The 17,444-nt window shown below is 51.6% G+C and overlaps 7 protein-coding genes across 9 annotated transcripts; 6 read left to right on the plus strand and 1 right to left on the minus strand.

Annotated features, from left to right (window-relative positions):
* Window positions 1-56: 56 nt before the first annotated feature.
* FVEG_11681 (hypothetical protein) lies at window positions 57-5,251 on the plus strand. Its single transcript, XM_018901002.1, has 2 exons — window positions 57-3,711; window positions 3,762-5,251. The coding sequence occupies exons 1-2, from the start codon at window positions 349-351 to the stop codon at window positions 4,893-4,895; spliced, it is 4,497 nt and encodes a 1,498-aa protein (XP_018759391.1). The 5' UTR covers window positions 57-348; the 3' UTR covers window positions 4,896-5,251.
* FVEG_11685 (hypothetical protein) lies at window positions 5,129-12,389 on the minus strand. 3 transcript variants are annotated; one of them, XM_018901006.1, is made up of 5 exons: window positions 12,072-12,389; window positions 11,942-12,018; window positions 10,811-11,892; window positions 9,561-10,768; window positions 5,129-9,506 (listed from the first exon to the last, which is right to left on the minus strand). In XM_018901006.1, the coding sequence occupies exons 1-4, from the start codon at window positions 12,183-12,185 to the stop codon at window positions 10,125-10,127; spliced, it is 1,917 nt and encodes a 638-aa protein (XP_018759392.1). In that variant the 5' UTR covers window positions 12,186-12,389; the 3' UTR covers window positions 5,129-9,506; window positions 9,561-10,124. The 3 variants fall into 3 exon arrangements, with proteins under 3 accessions (XP_018759392.1, XP_018759394.1, XP_018759393.1); XM_018901008.1 differs by having other exon boundaries at window positions 9,556-10,768; window positions 12,072-12,230; XM_018901007.1 differs by having other exon boundaries at window positions 5,129-10,768; window positions 12,072-12,230.
* FVEG_11682 (hypothetical protein) lies at window positions 5,727-7,389 on the plus strand (the record flags this gene model as incomplete). The annotated part of the gene is made up of 3 exons (XM_018901003.1): window positions 5,727-6,159; window positions 6,212-6,919; window positions 6,980-7,389. 3 exons carry the CDS (start codon window positions 5,727-5,729, stop codon window positions 7,273-7,275), a joined length of 1,437 nt encoding a protein of 478 aa, XP_018759395.1. The 3' UTR covers window positions 7,276-7,389.
* Window positions 7,439-8,681, plus strand: FVEG_11683 (hypothetical protein). Its single transcript, XM_018901004.1, has one exon. The coding sequence runs from the start codon at window positions 7,872-7,874 to the stop codon at window positions 8,382-8,384; it is 513 nt and encodes a 170-aa protein (XP_018759396.1). The 5' UTR covers window positions 7,439-7,871; the 3' UTR covers window positions 8,385-8,681.
* On the plus strand, window positions 8,717-11,647 carry FVEG_11684 (hypothetical protein). Its single transcript, XM_018901005.1, has 3 exons — window positions 8,717-8,840; window positions 8,893-8,910; window positions 8,963-11,647. The coding sequence occupies exons 1-3, from the start codon at window positions 8,796-8,798 to the stop codon at window positions 9,176-9,178; spliced, it is 279 nt and encodes a 92-aa protein (XP_018759397.1). The 5' UTR covers window positions 8,717-8,795; the 3' UTR covers window positions 9,179-11,647.
* A 708-nt stretch (window positions 12,390-13,097) lies between the features above and the next one.
* On the plus strand, window positions 13,098-15,274 carry FVEG_11686 (hypothetical protein). The gene has a single exon (XM_018901009.1). It carries the CDS (start codon window positions 13,183-13,185, stop codon window positions 15,199-15,201), a length of 2,019 nt encoding a protein of 672 aa, XP_018759398.1. The 5' UTR covers window positions 13,098-13,182; the 3' UTR covers window positions 15,202-15,274.
* A 149-nt stretch (window positions 15,275-15,423) lies between these two features.
* Window positions 15,424-16,492, plus strand: FVEG_11687 (hypothetical protein). The gene is made up of 2 exons (XM_018901010.1): window positions 15,424-15,882; window positions 15,974-16,492. Exons 1-2 carry the CDS (start codon window positions 15,545-15,547, stop codon window positions 16,383-16,385), a joined length of 750 nt encoding a protein of 249 aa, XP_018759399.1. The 5' UTR covers window positions 15,424-15,544; the 3' UTR covers window positions 16,386-16,492.
* Window positions 16,493-17,444: the final 952 nt, after the last annotated feature.

A 17,444-nucleotide genomic window follows, 5' to 3' on the forward strand; every position in this document is an offset into this window, starting at 1 on the left:
GCGCTGACAGGTTGTCCCAAGCAACGCGCCAAGCTTCAATTCGACCACATGGATCAGCCCCGCTATTTCCCCTCCAGCCGCCGCTAAACAACCAGCGCAGGGGGAGCGATACAGTCTACGATTGGCTGAGACCATATACCATCAACGGGGCCCTGAAGGGATAGACTTTAGCGCAGTCAGGTTTTCTCTTTAGTGAGAGCTTATGGCGGGCGATGCCCAGAAGGACAAAACATTCAGCATCCCCATTCAATACCCGACAATCTCCATCCACGTTCGCATCTGCATCAATCACAATCCACCAGCACAGCACACCACAGCTGCCTCGCATAGCGGTCGCCACAATGCATCATGGCCAACGATGAGCGAGAAAACAGCCAGAGCCCAAAGGCTCAGGCTCCCAGCCCAAGCCCGAGTCCAAGCGGCACCAGGGACGGGTCGCGTCCACAGACGGCCCATCGCGTCTCACACACCGGCAGCGATGATCTCGAGGCCACTGAGACATCAGAGATGACTGACGATACAGCCGCCGACACGTCGCAGGCCCAGCCAACAAACCCAACCACAGCGACATCTCCACACGACATTGCGATAACCGTTGATGATACGCACGCAAAATCTCAGACCCGGATAATTCCCCAGAGCACCAGCAATCCCCCCACAAGCCACGAAGACTCGATGCTGCATTTGCCTGGCCACTCTGCCCCTGAAACTAGCTACTTCGACCCTATTTCCGTCGATGTCACACGAGGACATGACGACTCCTTGACTGAGGAGGACGTTAGACGCCACCTGAGAGACGTGGAGTCTAGCTTCTTGCCCGCCTTGTCACCCATTCCAACAGCATCCACGAACCAGGAGGGCGGCGTCGACGACACGTACCAATTCGACTCCCCGACAAAAAAGCCTGCGCCTGCTCCCCAACCTTTACAGCGACATCAGGAAGAAGAGGAGGATCACGATGTAACTGTCGCGAGCACGAATACTTCCGGCTTTGAGAACTTTTCATCACCGACTGCTGCTGCAACACGAAGAACTATTTCGCGCGCCGTTAGCATGGCGAGTCAGCCTGACAATCGCAACACAAGCTACGACGAGAGCGAAAAGGACGACACGGAACAAGAGAGCTCACAGGTATCCAGCGCTGGTGATAACGAGGCCCCTTTATCGAGAACACATTCCTTGTCCGAAAAAGTCGATGCGGGCAGCACCCCTGGTCAATCGCTTCGAAGCCGACGACCAAAATATCTGCGCAGTCGTTTTGGAAGCCAGCGATCGTCGACATCCTCATTTGCTACGAACCCCGAGTCTCACGAAGGCAGTGACATGACCGTTGGTCTTGGTACCGATTACGCTTTACAATCTGGCGGTGCAGTCCCCGCCATTGGATTGCTACGAAATCCCAGCAATCCGATGCTACGATCCATCAGCATAGGGAGCATGGGCAGTGTTGGATCGGCATTCGGCGCTGAGGATTACACAGATACTTCTTTACCGCAACTCGAACCGCTGCACGAAGTCGATAGTCCAGAACGACAGCGACAGGATTTGCTAGAGACACCGAAGCCCTCTAAGGAAGGGTTCACCACAGCGCCTACTGATACGGTCATCGCGCGGCATGTTAGAAACGTCCAGGTACCCGAGTCTCTGCCCAAGGAGTACAAGTACAAGGGTGGACTTGAAACACCCCGGAAACATTCCTCAATCACCATGGGTTCCGTCAACACCGCCCGATCGGGCAAGAACTTGACGCTCAAAGAACAGAGCAGCACAATTGAGAGGCTGTCAAAGGAGAACTTCGATCTCAAGCTCAAAGTTATGTTCTTGAGCGATCGTCTTGACAAGCTGTCGGAAGAGGGTATCAAGGAAATGATCTCGGAGAATGTCGACCTTAAGACTGGTCTTGCGGTACTCCAACGTGACAACAAGGTTTTGCGGAGGCGGGTCAAAGAATTGGAGAAGCAAGTCCGAGATGAGGGAGAGCGTCCAAGCACAGCGCACAGTGGTGCATCATCGACAGACCAAACGGCCCGAATGGGAGATGAAGAGCGAGAGGAAGAGCTCATCTTTTTGCGGGAGCGGGTTGAGGAGTATGCCACTGAGATTGAGCGCCTACGGTCCGAAAGTTTAACCAAGGAGAATGAGCGACGAAAGTTTGCGGATATCGTCAGATCTCTTGGCGAGCGAAATAGCGGAAATATGGAGCGAGAAGAAGAGGCCGATGTGTGGAAGGACCTTCTGGAGCAAGAGACTGCGCGCAGAGAACAAGCCGATGACGAGAATAAGAGACTACGGGAGGAGGTGTTCAAGCTAAAGCAAGACATGTCTAGCCTGACTAGCGGGGGAGGCTTGCACCACACGACAAACATTTACAACATCACAAAGAAACATCGCGACGGCAATGTATCGCCAGGTCGACCTGTCTCTGGCCTCTCAGGCGATATGGAGGGTTCAAATGGCAATTTCAGTGCAGCGACCACACTCGTTGATGAACTACGTCGCGAGAGTGAGCAGCTGCGTCATGAGAATGCCGAATTAAGACGCGAGGTTGGTGCGCAGACATCCATGCTGACTTCGAGGAACCGCGAAAAGGAGCGCCTCTACCAGGAGATTGAGGATCTCAAGATGGCTCAGCGACGAGGTCGGCCTGCCCCATCAACAATTGACAGTCTTCTCGAGCGATCGGCTTCACAGGTTGGTGGTATGGAGAGGCCACAATCGCGGGGTAGCATGAAGACACGGACGCAGATTGAGGAGGAAGCCGACCGTGAAGAACTCGAGAACAAGATGAACGAGATGCGCGACAAACTCAGCGAGGTCAAGCTGCAGAATCAAGAGTTGCAGCGCGAGCTTGAGATTTGCATGGAGGACTTTGAGGCTGCTATCGGCGACAAGCGACAGGCTGAAGAAGCAGCGATGACTCTGCAGGAGGACCTCAACAATGCGATGAATGATCTTGTTGCTCTGCAATCCGAACGTGACGAAGCTCTTCGTGAGCAGAACGAGATGGAGAGTGAATTTGAAGCGCTACGGAAGGAGGCTCAAGAGGAGATTGACGCGTTGGAATCTGAGGCCGATCAGCAAGCCGAGGAGATGCAACGAGTACAAGCAGATCTACAGGACCGCTCAGAAAACTTTGACGCTTTGCAGGAAGAGATGCGCAAGATGAGCGAAGCCTTGATACGACTTGAAGACGACCAGGAGAACAAATTGCGACGCATCCAACAGCTCGAGCAGGAACTGGACTCGTCGAACAAGGAACTTGAAGAGCTAGAGCAGAAGCTCATGGAGGCGAATGACAAGAACCAGCGACTTTCTGTACAGCAAGAGTCGTCACAAGGAGAGATTGCATTCCTAAGAGAAGAGCAAGAGACCGACAAGATACGCATCGGCGATCTCGAAGCTGCGATGGCCAATGCCGAACAAAGCATCCGCGAAGAAAAGGAACGAGTCAAGGAACTGGAGAACCGTCTCCAACAAGAGAGACACCAGCGAGAAATTGTGGCGGACCAGGAGAAGGAGGAGGTTCAGCAGTTTGTCAACGAGCTCAACCGGGAAGCGTCAGCGGCCAAGGATGAGGCTCGTCGTCTGCGTAAGAACTTGACGTCGAGGGAGGTTGAGGCGACGGAGTGGAAGGAGAGGTTGATGGAGCTTGAGAATAATCTTCGTGAAGCTCTCGGTGACCTCAACGGTACCCGCTCTTCGCTCCTCAAGGTGAGTTGGCTCGTCTCGTATTTGTGGGGGATTTACGCTAACGGTTTTAGTCTATCGCCAAGTTACAGCGGGAGCTTGAGAATACGATCCGCGATCTGGATGCCAGCAAGGCGGCGCTGGTGGAGAAGGATCGTATCATCAAAATGCGCGATTCACTACTTGAGTCTCATGCGCTTGAGAGTCGCAAACTTGCAGAGTTACTCGACAAGGAGCGCATTGCCCACCGCAACACAAAATCGCAGTACGACACGTTCCAGAAGTCTCATCAGCACCTTACCCGTACTGCAAGCAGTCAGGATGTTCGCATCGCTGAGCTCGAGACGAACAAGAGTCAGGATCGCAGGAGGATCGCACAGCTTGAGCAGTCGATGCGCGATCAGCTACAAGAGCGCAATGAACTACTCCTCCAGCTTTGGCACAAGCTCAGTAAATTGTGCGGAAGGGAATGGGTCCACGGCAACTCCCTCATCGACCGCCAAGTCCTCCCCTCAATCGAAGTCATCGCCAACCGCCTCCCCAGCTTCACCAAGAACCTCATGGCCGCCGTCAAAGCCATCGAGAACATGATTGGCTCCTTCGAGGTGCGCATCAAATCCGTCGAGCGCGACCTCCACAGGGAGTATCAGACCCTTGAGTCCAACCTCGAAGTGCGCACCAAGAAACTGGACCGTCTCGAAACCATGGTTAGAAACTCGGTCGCTTCAGGATCTCTAAGCCACGACGCACGGTACTCCCGCCTCGAAGAAGCATACCGCCAGCTCAAAGTCGAAAACGCCACGCTCCGGACCGCAAACGACGTACGCGCGAGGGCTTCATACTCTAGCACCGAATTAGTTCCTCACTCACCTTCACCATCCGTCCCCCGCGGCCCTAACGACCAACGCACAAGCCGTTCTAAATCCCGCTCAACCATTACGCGCGCACACACCACCACCGCACTACCAGGTTCTTCAGCAGGTGGTCTAGGACTCCGCGACATGGCTGCGCTAAGCGAGGAGAACAACGGCGCAGCGAACGATAACAGGTGGTTGTTTAGACTGCGGGACATGGAGTATAAGCTCAAGATGGAGCGGGAGGGACGGAACCAGGATAGACATGCTGCGAGGCAGAGGCTGGGGGGGTTGGAGATGGAGAATAGGGACTTGAAGGAGAGGATGAAGAGGGCGCTGGGGGACCTGGATTAAAAAAGCGTGGGATGGGTATGTTGATTATTAGCATAGATGGGAGCTAGGTGTTGATTACATGTGTATAACTGGACTGCATAGCTTAAGTACAGGTATTCTTTTTTGTTGGTGTTGGGGAATATATTTGGGTATTATGATCATTGGTGGATGGTGATGGTGATTTTAGTTACCGGTTGAGTGAGGTGTGCTGTAGTGGGGCATCAGTAATGTGAGTTATTGGGGGACACTTGTGAGGAGAGAAACGAAGGACCTTCTATGTAAGTAATGAAGACTTAGGTAAACTAAGGTAAGTATATCTTGTCAAGACTTGGGACCACCTTATTTGTAACCTGATTTAATGTCAAAAGTCTTCTCAATCCCTGAGGGCAAATCACTGTAAACTAGGAGTGACGTGCTGTGTAGGTAGATCTTGAAGTTGGGGACCGCGATGTAAGCGACAGGAATAGTTGTGTAAAATTAAGCCAGTTCGGGAGAATTTTAGGTCCCCTAGATTCACTTCGCTTGGGTCTCTGAACTGCGGTGTTTTCCCTTGTGACTGGTGACTTTGATATTTTGTGCTGAAGGAATGTCGTGGCCATGAGGACCATCTGGAGTAACCCCACATTGAACAAGGTTCTTACTCCCCGAAGCTGGGGAATGAATTTCTTGCTTTTCGAGTTGAGATGCGGAATGTCCGAAAGGAGCAAGACCGCGTTCTCCTCAATTCGATATAAGATCCAACACCATTATCTCTTCACCATTCTATATCGTCCTGTATCTTATCGCAACCTTCTCATCACTCTCATAATATCTTTCACATTCTTTCCATCGATTCTAGCATCTTTTGTCAAAATGCTCCGCGCATCCCTCGCCAAGTCCTCCCCCCCTGTCCTCGGCCGCTGCATGACATCGCTAGCCTCCGCCAAAAAAGAAGGCGACATCTCGGATGCATTTACTTCGCTATCCGGGGCCCAGCGCGAGCCTTTACCAGATCGATATCGTCAGCTGAAACTCGCACTCCTACAAGGTCGAGAAGATAAGATTGTGCAATCGTGGAAGAAGCTGCTTCGTGAGTTGAAGCGGGAGAATGAGATTGTTGCGAACAAGGGACCGGGTGTTATACCACAGATTGAGTTTAAGGATCTTGAGAAGAGGAATGATGCATTGAGGGAGGAGGTTAAGAAGAGAGGCGTTGTTGTGGTGAGGGGTGTTGTTCCGGAGGGTGAGGCGAGGGCGTATAAGGCTGAGGTGGAGGAGTATGTTGCTAGGAATCCATCTACACGAGGTAATCTACCCCTACACTTCGCTTTTCAATTGGCTTAGGCTGACAATCACAGCATTTCCACCTCACGATCCTCAAGTCTACGAATTATACTGGTCACCACCCCAACTAAAAGCCCGCTCACACCCAAACTTCCTGTCCGTCCAACAAAACCTCATGTCCCTCTGGCACACCACATCCCCAACATCAATCTCCCTCTCCCAACCCTTCAGCTACGCCGACCGCCTGCGTATCCGCCAACCCGGCGATGCCAGCTTCGCTCTCGGTCCCCACATCGACGGCGGAAGCGTCGAGCGCTGGGAACCAGAGGGTTACGGCGCAGGACACGTCTACGACTCCATCCTCCAAGGAAACTGGGAGACCTACGATCCATGGGATGCAAGCGGCCGTGTCGACGCTGTGAACAATCGGTACGATGGATTGGGTGCATGTTCGATGTTTAGAATGTGGCAGGGGTGGATGAGCATGAGTCGTACGAAGCCTAGGGAGGGGACGTTGTTGGTTAATCCGCTGGTGAAGCTATCTATGGCGTATGTGCTGCTGAGGCCATTTTTCAAGGCGAGGAGTGGAAGTTTGGGGGAGGGGTACTTGGAGGAGGGGAATTGGGAGTTGATGAGGGATGTTGATAGTGAGTTGCAGGGTGCGACGCCGGGGACGGGACAGGAGTTGACGGGGGAGTTGCATCCGCATTTGGAGCTTGAGAGGACGATGGTCCACGTCCCTGAGATACGACCTGGAGATTTCGTAGCATGGCACTGCGACAGTGAGTCTCTCCCCTCTAACTCTTCCTACCCCAAATTACCATCGGTATTAATGAACATAGCAATCCACTCAGTCGACAAAGTACACGCCGGCAAAGCAGACTCTTCAGTGCTGTACATCCCCATCTGTCCGATCACGGCGCAGAACGCAGAGTACATGGTCCGTCAGCGCGAGGCTTTCCTCCGTGGCACGCCGGGACCGGACTTCCCTGGCGGTGCGGGGGAGGCCGGACATGTGGGGCGGGGCACGGCGGAGATGCTTGACGGAGCGGCTCGTCGGGCGATGGGCCTGAGTGCGCTGAGGACGGAGGGGGAGGGGGATGTTGTGAGGGAGGCGAATCGGATCCTTGGGTTTTAGGTGATGGCCTCAATTGTGATTTCTTGTCCGTTATTTCGTCCGTCACGGTCATTTCTTCGGTTACCTGTCATTTATTTTTCACCCCGGTTATTTCTGCAGTCATATTTGCCGGCCATTTTTCTGGTTCTCCGTGTCTCATTCGGATCAGGTATTTTGTAATCAAACTCTGGTTTGTAAGCCAGTTTCATGAATCGTGCGATATTCCCACCCGTTTGGAACACTTGTTCAACGGACATCCAACGAAAGAACCCGTGTCTCTTATCCCGCACGGATGTCGGACAGCGATGATCCGGAGACGTTTAGCGTTACTCCCAGTCTCCGCAATGGTCTCAATGGACCCATTACTAATCGAGGAAGCATCTAGAGTCTTCAACCGGGTCGATCTGAGGGGGTGAAACTGGAAAGGTCCATTAGTAAAGCAAGCGGTGTAGACAGTGGAGAAGGATTGAGGTTCTCTTGAAACGGGGAGAGGAAGAGATATATATACCCCGTAGACATCGCCTCTCGGACTGTCCGGACAGACAAGCTTCATCACGCAATACACTACTATACCCAATTCACTCTCCATCACCACCAACGAGGTTTCACTGCCCATCATGAGCTACACACTCTACGACGCCGCCATCCTCCACACCAAGGAAGCCCTCAACTCCTTGTCCTCCATCCTCAAGAAAGCCGAGTCCCACGCCAACGCCGCGTCCTTCACCACCGCCAAACTGGCCCCTGACATGCTGGACCTGAGCTTCCAGGTCCACTTCACCACCGACACAGCGCAAAAGATCGTCGCGCGCACAACCGGCACCGAGCCGCTGACCCTGTCCCGCGACGAGTGCACTACATTTGAGCAGTACCACAAGAGAATCGCGCAGGTTCTCGAGGTTGTGGAGAAGGCTGATAGGGAACTTGTTGAGAAGCGTGGTGCGGAGGTTGTTACTATTGGGCTGGGGCCGGGGAAGAGTGCGGATATGAAGGTTAGGGATTATGTGCAGGGATATGGAATTCCTAATGTCTTCTTTCACTTGACGACTGCGTATGCGATTTTGAGGAAGGAGGGTGTTGAGTTGGGGAAGCAGGATTATATCGGTGCCTTCATGAACCAGTACTTTTAAGCTCTGATAGAGGTTGAGCTGGTGGATTGGGATTAATAAAATGTGATTTGACGTTGACTGAGGGTATATGACGGATAGTGAGCGTCTATTGAAAGTGACCAAGATCTAAACATTTAAATCACCTAACTTGAGGATGAGTGCGTGTTGAACTTGAGATATTTTGACATTATTATAAGTTTTTTGATGCTCTTAAGCTTCGAGTGTTGATGAGCCCTTGATTGGTTCATGCTAAGTTCAGGGTAGCTGTAGTTGTAGCTGAAACTGTAGTCAACAAGCTGTCACACAAGAGCAGATCCATTTGTCATCCTTGCTCGCCCCTCCATTTCCCGCCACTAACGCCGCCACTCCAACATCTCCATCTCCATCTTGAATTCAGCATCTTCAATTACCCATCCCATCTGCCTCACCAAAATGGCTGCACACTGGTGGCTCCTCCGCGCAATTCAATCCTTCGAAGTTCGTCCCCTCCCTTCCCTCTCTCTCATTCTTAATCACTAACAAACTACAGGATCACATCGTCGCATCCGTACGCCTCCCAACCTCAACCGTTACTCTCCTTACTAACAATGATGGCCTAGATCCTCCGCCAACCAGGTTTCCACCGCGCAGTAACACGCATCCACAAGACCATCCACGAGAAGCAGCACGGACGAAATCCTCACGAGCCCTTGGCGCCGGGCGAAGCGACGGCGGATCCGAATACTGCTGGGAAGAATTCAGAGTTTGCGAAGCATTTTTTGGATGAGATTAAGAATCAGTTTAGAGGGAAGCCGACGGATATAACGAGGAAGTGAAGGAGATGGATTGACGATTTTATGATACCCTGAATAACTGTGATGATTGACGATGGTGGGAGGTGTAAGAGGTGGATTGAAAGATGGAGAATGGGACAGGCGACTATGAACGACTCGTGCGATCGAGCCTCGAATGCTACAACCATGTGCACGTCGCGGGATCTGAAATGGTCAGCGAGGAGATGGACGGTATCTATTGAGGACGACTAAGTCGCCGGTTGATCCGAGCAGACACCTCTACTTGATCCTCCAGCCATTCGCCTCAGCACCACGATCTACGACCAACACGACGCACAAGACTCCGATCATCTCACCCATGAAGCTTTATCTGTCAGCGCCGTTAGCGAGATCGTTTGGAAACAAGACGGTCGCTTTACTGTACATTACCGCGCTTACGGGCTGCCAATCATACCGATTACCGCTCCATGTCTATTCCTTCATTGCTGAACCGTCTATTGTTGCAAAAGCCATGTCCATCTTACAGATTACACGGCAGACAACACGCCACCATGTTTATATCTTTTCCGACCAACGCCGATAATTGCCCCCATTTCTTCAAGTTCACCCTGCATCGCCTTAATCGACCAAGTCTTGGTGTAGTGTGCTGGGTATGTGTACTCGTAGTGTCGTCGAGAAGAGCGACGATCTCAGTGCTGGTATCTTTCGATGATGTTTTCCACATGGTGACTGATGTTTAAGAGCGAAACACACCATACCAGCAGCAAAGCCAGTTTTATAGCCCAGGCATTTGTCGCTGACAGTGAGCTTCTGTCATCTCACGCGTGGTCATCGTCTTACTAAAATTCTGGAAATAGCCGCGCCAAGTATCACCACCAAAGTAAGTTTTTAGCCGTTCACCAACGGGCGCAACAACACCAACTCACCAACCAGCCATCAAGAATCACCGGCAGTCATCAAAGACGTAGCTGACTCTGAGCTGTCCACCTCACGACAGCGTAGCATACTGCCCCCAATCAACCCAATTCATCGGCAGCCCGATATCCAGATTCGCCTCCAGCGCATCCTCCACAGCCCCCAGGTTAAAACTCGGATCAATAGCCCCAAACACATCCGCCCCCGAGATCGCATCAATCAGCGAAAAGTCCACGGCCTGCTCCACGCTCGGCACAGCATTGACCATGCTCGGATTCGTCACAGCCACAGCACTCACCACCGCGGGCGCCGGCGACGGTGATTCCCGCGTGAGCGTGTTAGCAGCGCGCTCCATCTCCTTGAGCACCCGCTCGCCCAACCCGGCTACCACGTTGGCGCTCCAGAAGTAGTCGCCGAATCTGCGGAGCATCTCGCAGTTGCGACGGAATGCGTGCATGGCGCGCGAGCGGAACATGGGCAGGCGGGAGTGGCGCATCTTGCGGTACTCTACGCTTAGGGCGAGGCAGACTGCGTAGGGGACGAAGGGCATGGGGGAGAGGTGGTCGCGCAGGACGGCGCAGGCGATGCGTTCTGCTGCGAGGGAGCGACGGGCGTTGGCGGAGGGGGGAGGCAGGGTAGATGCTGCTGTCAGTGTGCCTGGGCGTGGGAGACGACATGATAGGATGATGACGGCGTGGTAGAAGGTTTCAATCGTTGCTGGGATTATTAGATGTGTACTTGACTGAATGGGAGACTTACCGATTAGTGAACCTGGTACTTTGAGGGCATCGGCGTTGACGATCATGGCCTCGAGAACTGGAAGATCAATATACGCAATCTTATCCAGCCCGCTCGCCTCAGCACTGGGGCCCGGGCGATACAGCTCAATGACCTGATCCAACCACTGCACCACACTCAGAAACAGCCTAAAGCACGGCGGTCTCTTCCTAATACACCCATCCAGATTCGCGCCTATATCCCTCTCATGCATAACACACGGCCTCCCATAAACCGCCGCGTTAATCCGATCAACCGCCCAAACCGCACAAAACAGCGTCTCCAGCTCCTCAGAGTTGGGCCCGTCGTATCTCAACAGGTGAAGACCTAAAGTCTGGATGTGGTGAATAGCGCGGCCGCCCAGTTGTGCGGGGAGGTCTGCTTCTTCGGAGGAGTTGGGCTGGGTGTATAGCGATAAGAGGATGAGGGCGCGGATGTGAAGGACGCGATCTGTTATGATGCTTGTTTCGAGGATGGCGCGGACGGCGGAGGAGAGGGATTGCATAAAGTCTTGGCAGGGGAGGAGATCATCGCCTTTGTTCTGGAGATGAAGATACAGCGCCATGCTTGGGTCTGTAGATGCGGCGAGACAGATGAGTTGTTTCAGCACCACACTCACTGGTTCATCACCCTCCAGCGCAGACTCCGGTATGATCGGCATGATGGGATGAATCTTTTCCAGATACAGTGCTTTTAATTTGAGGTAGTCTTGCTGTGGAGGCAGACACGATAGACAGTGCTCTTTGACAAACGGTAGTAAGAACTGATCCATTATCGGCGGTGGTCGCGAAGTGATAAATTGACTTGCTTGACCGGGATTATTCGACGAAAGCCATATTCCTACATCGCCCTTCTGTGAAGTCTCGCGGATAGATGCTGAGCCTGTGGCTTCCATGAACATGCCCTCTGGATTGAGATCGCCCACGAAGCGGGATGATTGATTGGGCGTGCTGCCAGATTCACGCCTTGGAGTTGGCGCGGCGGGACTTGCGTTTGCGGTTGAGTTTGCATATTGGAGCGATGAGTCTGGGAGAGCAGTTCTTTGTGTTGGTAAAGGCAGTGATCTGGTGAGTGTTAATTCGGATCACCGAGGGGAAGTGGTGGGTCACTCACGTTGACCGGGATGTCTCATCTTCTTCTACGGGAGGCGAGGTCTCCTCGACTGCATCTTCAGCATGGACGCAGCGCCTCTACTCAATCAGCTCCCCACTCACCATTCATTGGGAGGTTCATCAGTGCTTACTTTTTTCTTGCGACATGAAGCGCATGCGTGCTGGACTTGTTTGCGCTTTACGGGGAGACCACCGCGCGAAGGGTCTGAGGCGACGAATTTGACATGTTTTGAAGGAGTGGGCATTTTGTCTGAGGCATGAGTGAACGGCGATGAGGTGAGTAAGAGGATCGGATCTAAGTTAGCGGATCAAGGTGAAGGACGCGTTTGGTGGTCGGTGAGGAATGGGAAGGGGATTAGTCAGCTCGGTAAGATTTGGTTGGAGGACAACACCATGAGTTTGAGTATCACGAGATTTTGGATGGAGTGGTTTGTGTAGCGAAAGCATACTTCAAGTGTATTGCTTCAAGTGCGAGGGCTATATGGGAGGATGTGCAATGTGACTAATCGGTAGATGCAGGGCTGTGACCCGAGAGTCTGGGTAAGCGCCCGGCAGGAGATTGCGACGGAACTGTGATTGTAATTTGGGAATGGCTTCAATTGTCCTGCCATTTATGGATGAAAGGATGGATCTTGGCTGTCAGATCGACCGGAAGGCGGGCCACCCCGAATCAAGACACCCTCACAATCACTAACCTCGATCACAATAATATCTCGATAATTGCAATTCAACATGCAACAACCATTCAATAAAAACAATACATCATCGTCTCACAACATCAACAGATCACCCGTTGCCCCTTCAATCACCCCCAAATCTCCAGTGGACCCCCCCAGCAAAACAAGCACCGTGAATGCGCAGGCCCAAAAACACGACCGCTGCCACCAAAAAACATGGCCTGAATTCACGGCCCCATAGCAATTCTCCAGCGGCCGTTTTGCGAGACCCTGCATGTAGTGAAATCCATTGGCTCTCGTTCTTTGGATGGTTATGCGCTAGGCTGGATGGGGAAAAAGGTAAACATTATGCCTGGAGGTCGTGTAAATGATGGCCTGGGGGATGTTTTTGTTATGCTGAGTTGTGTTTTTTTAAAGGCGAGGGGTTCGCTGTTTTGCTGATCTGTTGTTTTGTTCATCGCTTGTTTAGTTATTGGACTTGTTTTGACTTGTATTTATGGTGGTTGCTTTACTATATGAGTCCTCGTAAACTTGACGTCTCATTCAATTGACATACTCACTCATCATGGACAACATTCATCTCCCCATCGCAATAAGACGCTCCCGTCGCAGCAGCATCAAACCAGAGCCAGATATGCCATCATCCCCAATGCCCTCCAAGACCCCCAAGCGCTCCCGACGAGTCCGCTTCTCCGACCCAGGCGCCTCTTCCTCCGGCTTAACCCCCATGGTCAATCGCTTCACCGTCGCAACACCCAAACGCCGTCGCCACTCATCCCTCCCTGTCCAAACAACCCCGAGCACTATCCGCTCAAGTCCTGCACTCCCTGAAAGCGGTGAAGTAACTTTTCTACCACTGCGACAAGTCCTCGACGGTCGCGTGCAGCGCAGAATTCGTCGCAATGGTCTGAGCGAGGAGATGAATACGATTCAACAGGAAAAGCGCCGTCGGAACCAAGAGGCAAAAGAAGAAATTGAAAAGTTGAGAAATGAACTAAAAGCGCGAGATCGAGAGATCTATGAATTGCAGAATGCGACTATTGTTATCGACACAGATCGCATTTGGGATCTTGAGAAGCAGATCCAAGACCTTCAGGATGAGCTGTCCAAGAGATCTGGTCGCGCTATGGATCAGAGCAGAGGGTATAACTGGACTCTTGCAGCAAGGGAGAAGTTTTCGCAGGACTTCATGGACATGACGCCTGATGAGGATCAATTTGGGGATGAGACTATGGCGCAGTTCATTTGTAGTACACCTTCGAGGGCGCGGACTTCGTTTATGACGCCGCCTGCTACGAGTCCTACTGTGCCTGGGACGCCGATCTTTGAACCGATGGAGACCACGGCTACGGTTGGTGTTCAAGCTTGTTTGCCGGATCCGAAGCAGTTGGAGTTGGAGGAAGAGGTGTCGTCGCTTCAATTGGAGGTTGCGAAGTTGACGGATACTCTTGAATCTTACAAGACTCTCAGCGGACGCTTGAGCGACAAATTGTCGGACTACTCACCCAGGGATCAGTCGGGTCTTGAGGCACAGATTGATGCTATGCTACAAGCAATGTCCGACAGAACACACGCTCTCCAAACGCTCACATCTTCCATCACAAAACTCGGCTTCACGGGCTCCGACGCCAGCGAAATGATAACAACCCTCATCACAAACTTCCGCGCCGCCCGCCTAGAGCTCGAGTACCTTACCCCAGGCGAAATCACCCTCCCCTTATCATCCCACGGCGCAGAAGTCCTAGATCTCATGCTTACACGCCTGCGTGACATGGCGAAGCGCGCAAAGGAAGATGAAGATGCTATAGATGAGTATCACGAGATCGAGCTCTCCCTCCGTAAGCAACTCGATGCAAGAGTCACAGTCATGGATGGCTTGAAAGCAGAGATGGGAAAGGCTGAGAAGCTTATCAGTGATAAGATTGCGAGGATTAGAGAGCTTGAGGTTGCGAATCAGAGGCTTAAGGGTGCTGTGGATGGGTATATCCGCGATATTTCGGAGCTGGAAGATCTGGTTCAGCGGATGGAGCGCGAAGGTCATGATGCAAAGGATGAGTACGCTGTGCAGTTGGAGGTCAAGCACAAGATTCTCACCCGCAAAGAAGACACCATCGCTTCTCTCGAAGCCAAACTCTCATCCGCCCTCTCCCGCTCCTCGGATCTACAATCCCAAATCCAGACTCTGCAAACCAGCCATACTCAAACAATTTCAACCCTTAACAAAAAGCACGGCTCAGCCCTCGCAGCGCGCGACTCGAGCGTTCTCAAATACCGAAGTGAGATCGACAAGCTAAATGAATCTCTGCGCTCGGCACATGATAAAATCTGCGGACTGCGCGTTGAGAACGGTGGGTTACGGAGGGAAGTTGACGAGGAGAGAGTTAAAGCGAAAGAGGTTATCGATGCGATGAAGGAGGAGTTGGAGAGGGTAGTAAAGATGAGTCAGGAGTTTTTGACGCCGCGAAAGGAAGAGTCACAGGAAGGGGTTGTGAAGGGGCAGGGGGTTAGGAGGGTGAGTAAGAGGTTGAGGGGGAGGGATAGTGGGATGGGGTTGTTGGATGAGGAGGAGGAGGAGTTCTTTTAGGGGCAGGACATTCATTGCATTTTTCTTTGTTTAGCATATTATTATTTAATTCATATTCATATTGAGAGTGAGAGTGAGGTTGGCCGTGATGACTTGCCTTTCTGAGTAAGTACCGATTCGATAGCCGATGAATACCGATCCCCACACCAACCAATCTAGGTAATCAATCACTCATAAATTTCATTTTTTTAGTTTACTCACTCGGAATTACCGTCCGAGTTCGGCCGTTCGAAACCGCTTGTCAAGATGCAATCTCATCAATAATCTCGCATCCCCAGACTCTCTCACTTCCCCATTCTCATCCTCATATACCCTCACTCACTCACTACCATATAATATCATAATGACAATACTCATCCTCCGTCCCGCCTTCAAACATCCCCTGCGCCACATCCAACGGCGCTTCCAATCCTCACCCCCTAAAAAAGACCCGGTCCCTGTACCCGCCACCGTCGCCCCCCTTCCTTTATGGCAGCGCCTGGGTCCTTTGACAACGGCTGTGCAGGCATATGCGCGTGCGCAGAATAAGAGTCCTTATAAAACGCAGGTTGCTACTGCGGTGGTTATCTACATCGCGGGGGATTTGAGTGCGCAGTATGTTGGTGGGAATGAGTACGATCCTGTTCGGACGTTGAGGAATGCGGTTATTGGGTGTGTTGCTGCTATACCGAATTATAAGTGGTGAGTCTATTCCACGGGGTGAGAGTATGAACTTGAGTAGGGGTGAAAAGAGTGAGATTGGGTTTTATTAGGCCTATGCTAACAGTGACAGGTTCATGTTCCTCTCCCACAACTTCAACTACTCCTCCCGCCTCCTCTCCCTCGCCACAAAAGTAACAGTCGGCCAAGTCGTCTTCACGCCAATCTTCAACACATATTTCTTCGGCGCCCAAGCCTTGCTATCAGGCTGTGACATCCCGGGCACAATCGAGCGCGTCAAAGACACCGTGCCAACCAGTATTATTAATTCCTGCAAGTTATGGCCCATGGTCACGGCGTTTAGTTTCTCGTTTTTGTCGATTGGGTGGAGGCCTTTGTTCCACGGTGTTGTGGCAGTTGGGTGGCAGACGTATTTGAGCTTTTTGAATAGGATGGCGGAGGTTAAGGAGAGGGAGAGGCATGAGAGGGAGGGGAGGATGGATGTTGGGGAGAGGGTTGGGTATGTTGTTGCTGAGGCTGCTTGAGCAATTGGAGATGTTTCTTTTGTTTGGGTGGGATAGACTTGGGTTAATAGAATAGATAAAATGGCGTTTAGGTCAAATGGATAAATTTTATATATCATCCTCTGCAGTAGCGTCAGACGCGTTTTGCGGCAAGGCAGACAGTCTCATAAGTACCTAAGTATACAATAATGTAGGAGGTACGGAACGGACTTGGATTACCTGATCGATCATCTCTTGTTGATCAGTCAGATCCCTGGCCTTAACGGAAAGCCAAAGAACGCGAAATTGACACGGTTATATATAGATGTCTTACGTCGATTTTTAAGAGTGTAAATCAAAGCTTTGTTACATAAACTAAAACTCTTTTTTGTTCACAGCAGATAATATAAGTACCTTAATAATCTCATCTCCAACCCAATGCCTACTCAGGACGACAGTGTAGTTGGTATTCCATCCAGCCCCGAAAGGATTTTGTTGTATTTACAAACTCCACCGACATTACATCCCCTGTTTCCAAATGAGAGCTCTCATCCCCAGACAGAAACGAGGACCAGTCCTTGGCCAATGCAACGCTTGAAATGAGGCTCCCATACGCTCCATGATGCTGCAGCCTTGGAGTGCAAGATCTCCATCGTGTATTCTTTCAGTCGCATTAAGAAGAATTGATTGGAAATTCTCAAAAAGTATTTTTCGCCACCCATGAGAATTCCCAAACAAACATTGCATATACTGCTTGTATATCATCAAGAAGAATATACGTCTTGGATCTTGGCAATGCAGACTCTGAGGTCTGCATGACGCTTCTTAACTCCCAAAGACTTCTCGTACTTGTCGTCGTAAGATTATCTGAAAAGCTCGTAATCTTTTGTCGTCATCGAGTGCATGACCTATCTGTTTCATTGCTTGCACCAGTCCGTTGAGTTGTCCACAGACCTGACGTAACCAGGAGCCGTTCTGTTGTAGAAGCCTTTTGAGACGGAGGAACTGAACATCCGTTCCAGTATCTGTGACAGTCGCAATGTCCAAGAATGCATGAGAAGCTTCTCTGGCGCGTGGATGGGCAGTGTTACCCACGAGGAA

The sequence above is a fragment of the Fusarium verticillioides genome, chromosome 7, assembly GCF_000149555.1.
Source record: "Fusarium verticillioides 7600 chromosome 7, whole genome shotgun sequence".
Classification (NCBI taxonomy): Eukaryota; Fungi; Ascomycota; class Sordariomycetes; order Hypocreales; family Nectriaceae; genus Fusarium; species Fusarium verticillioides.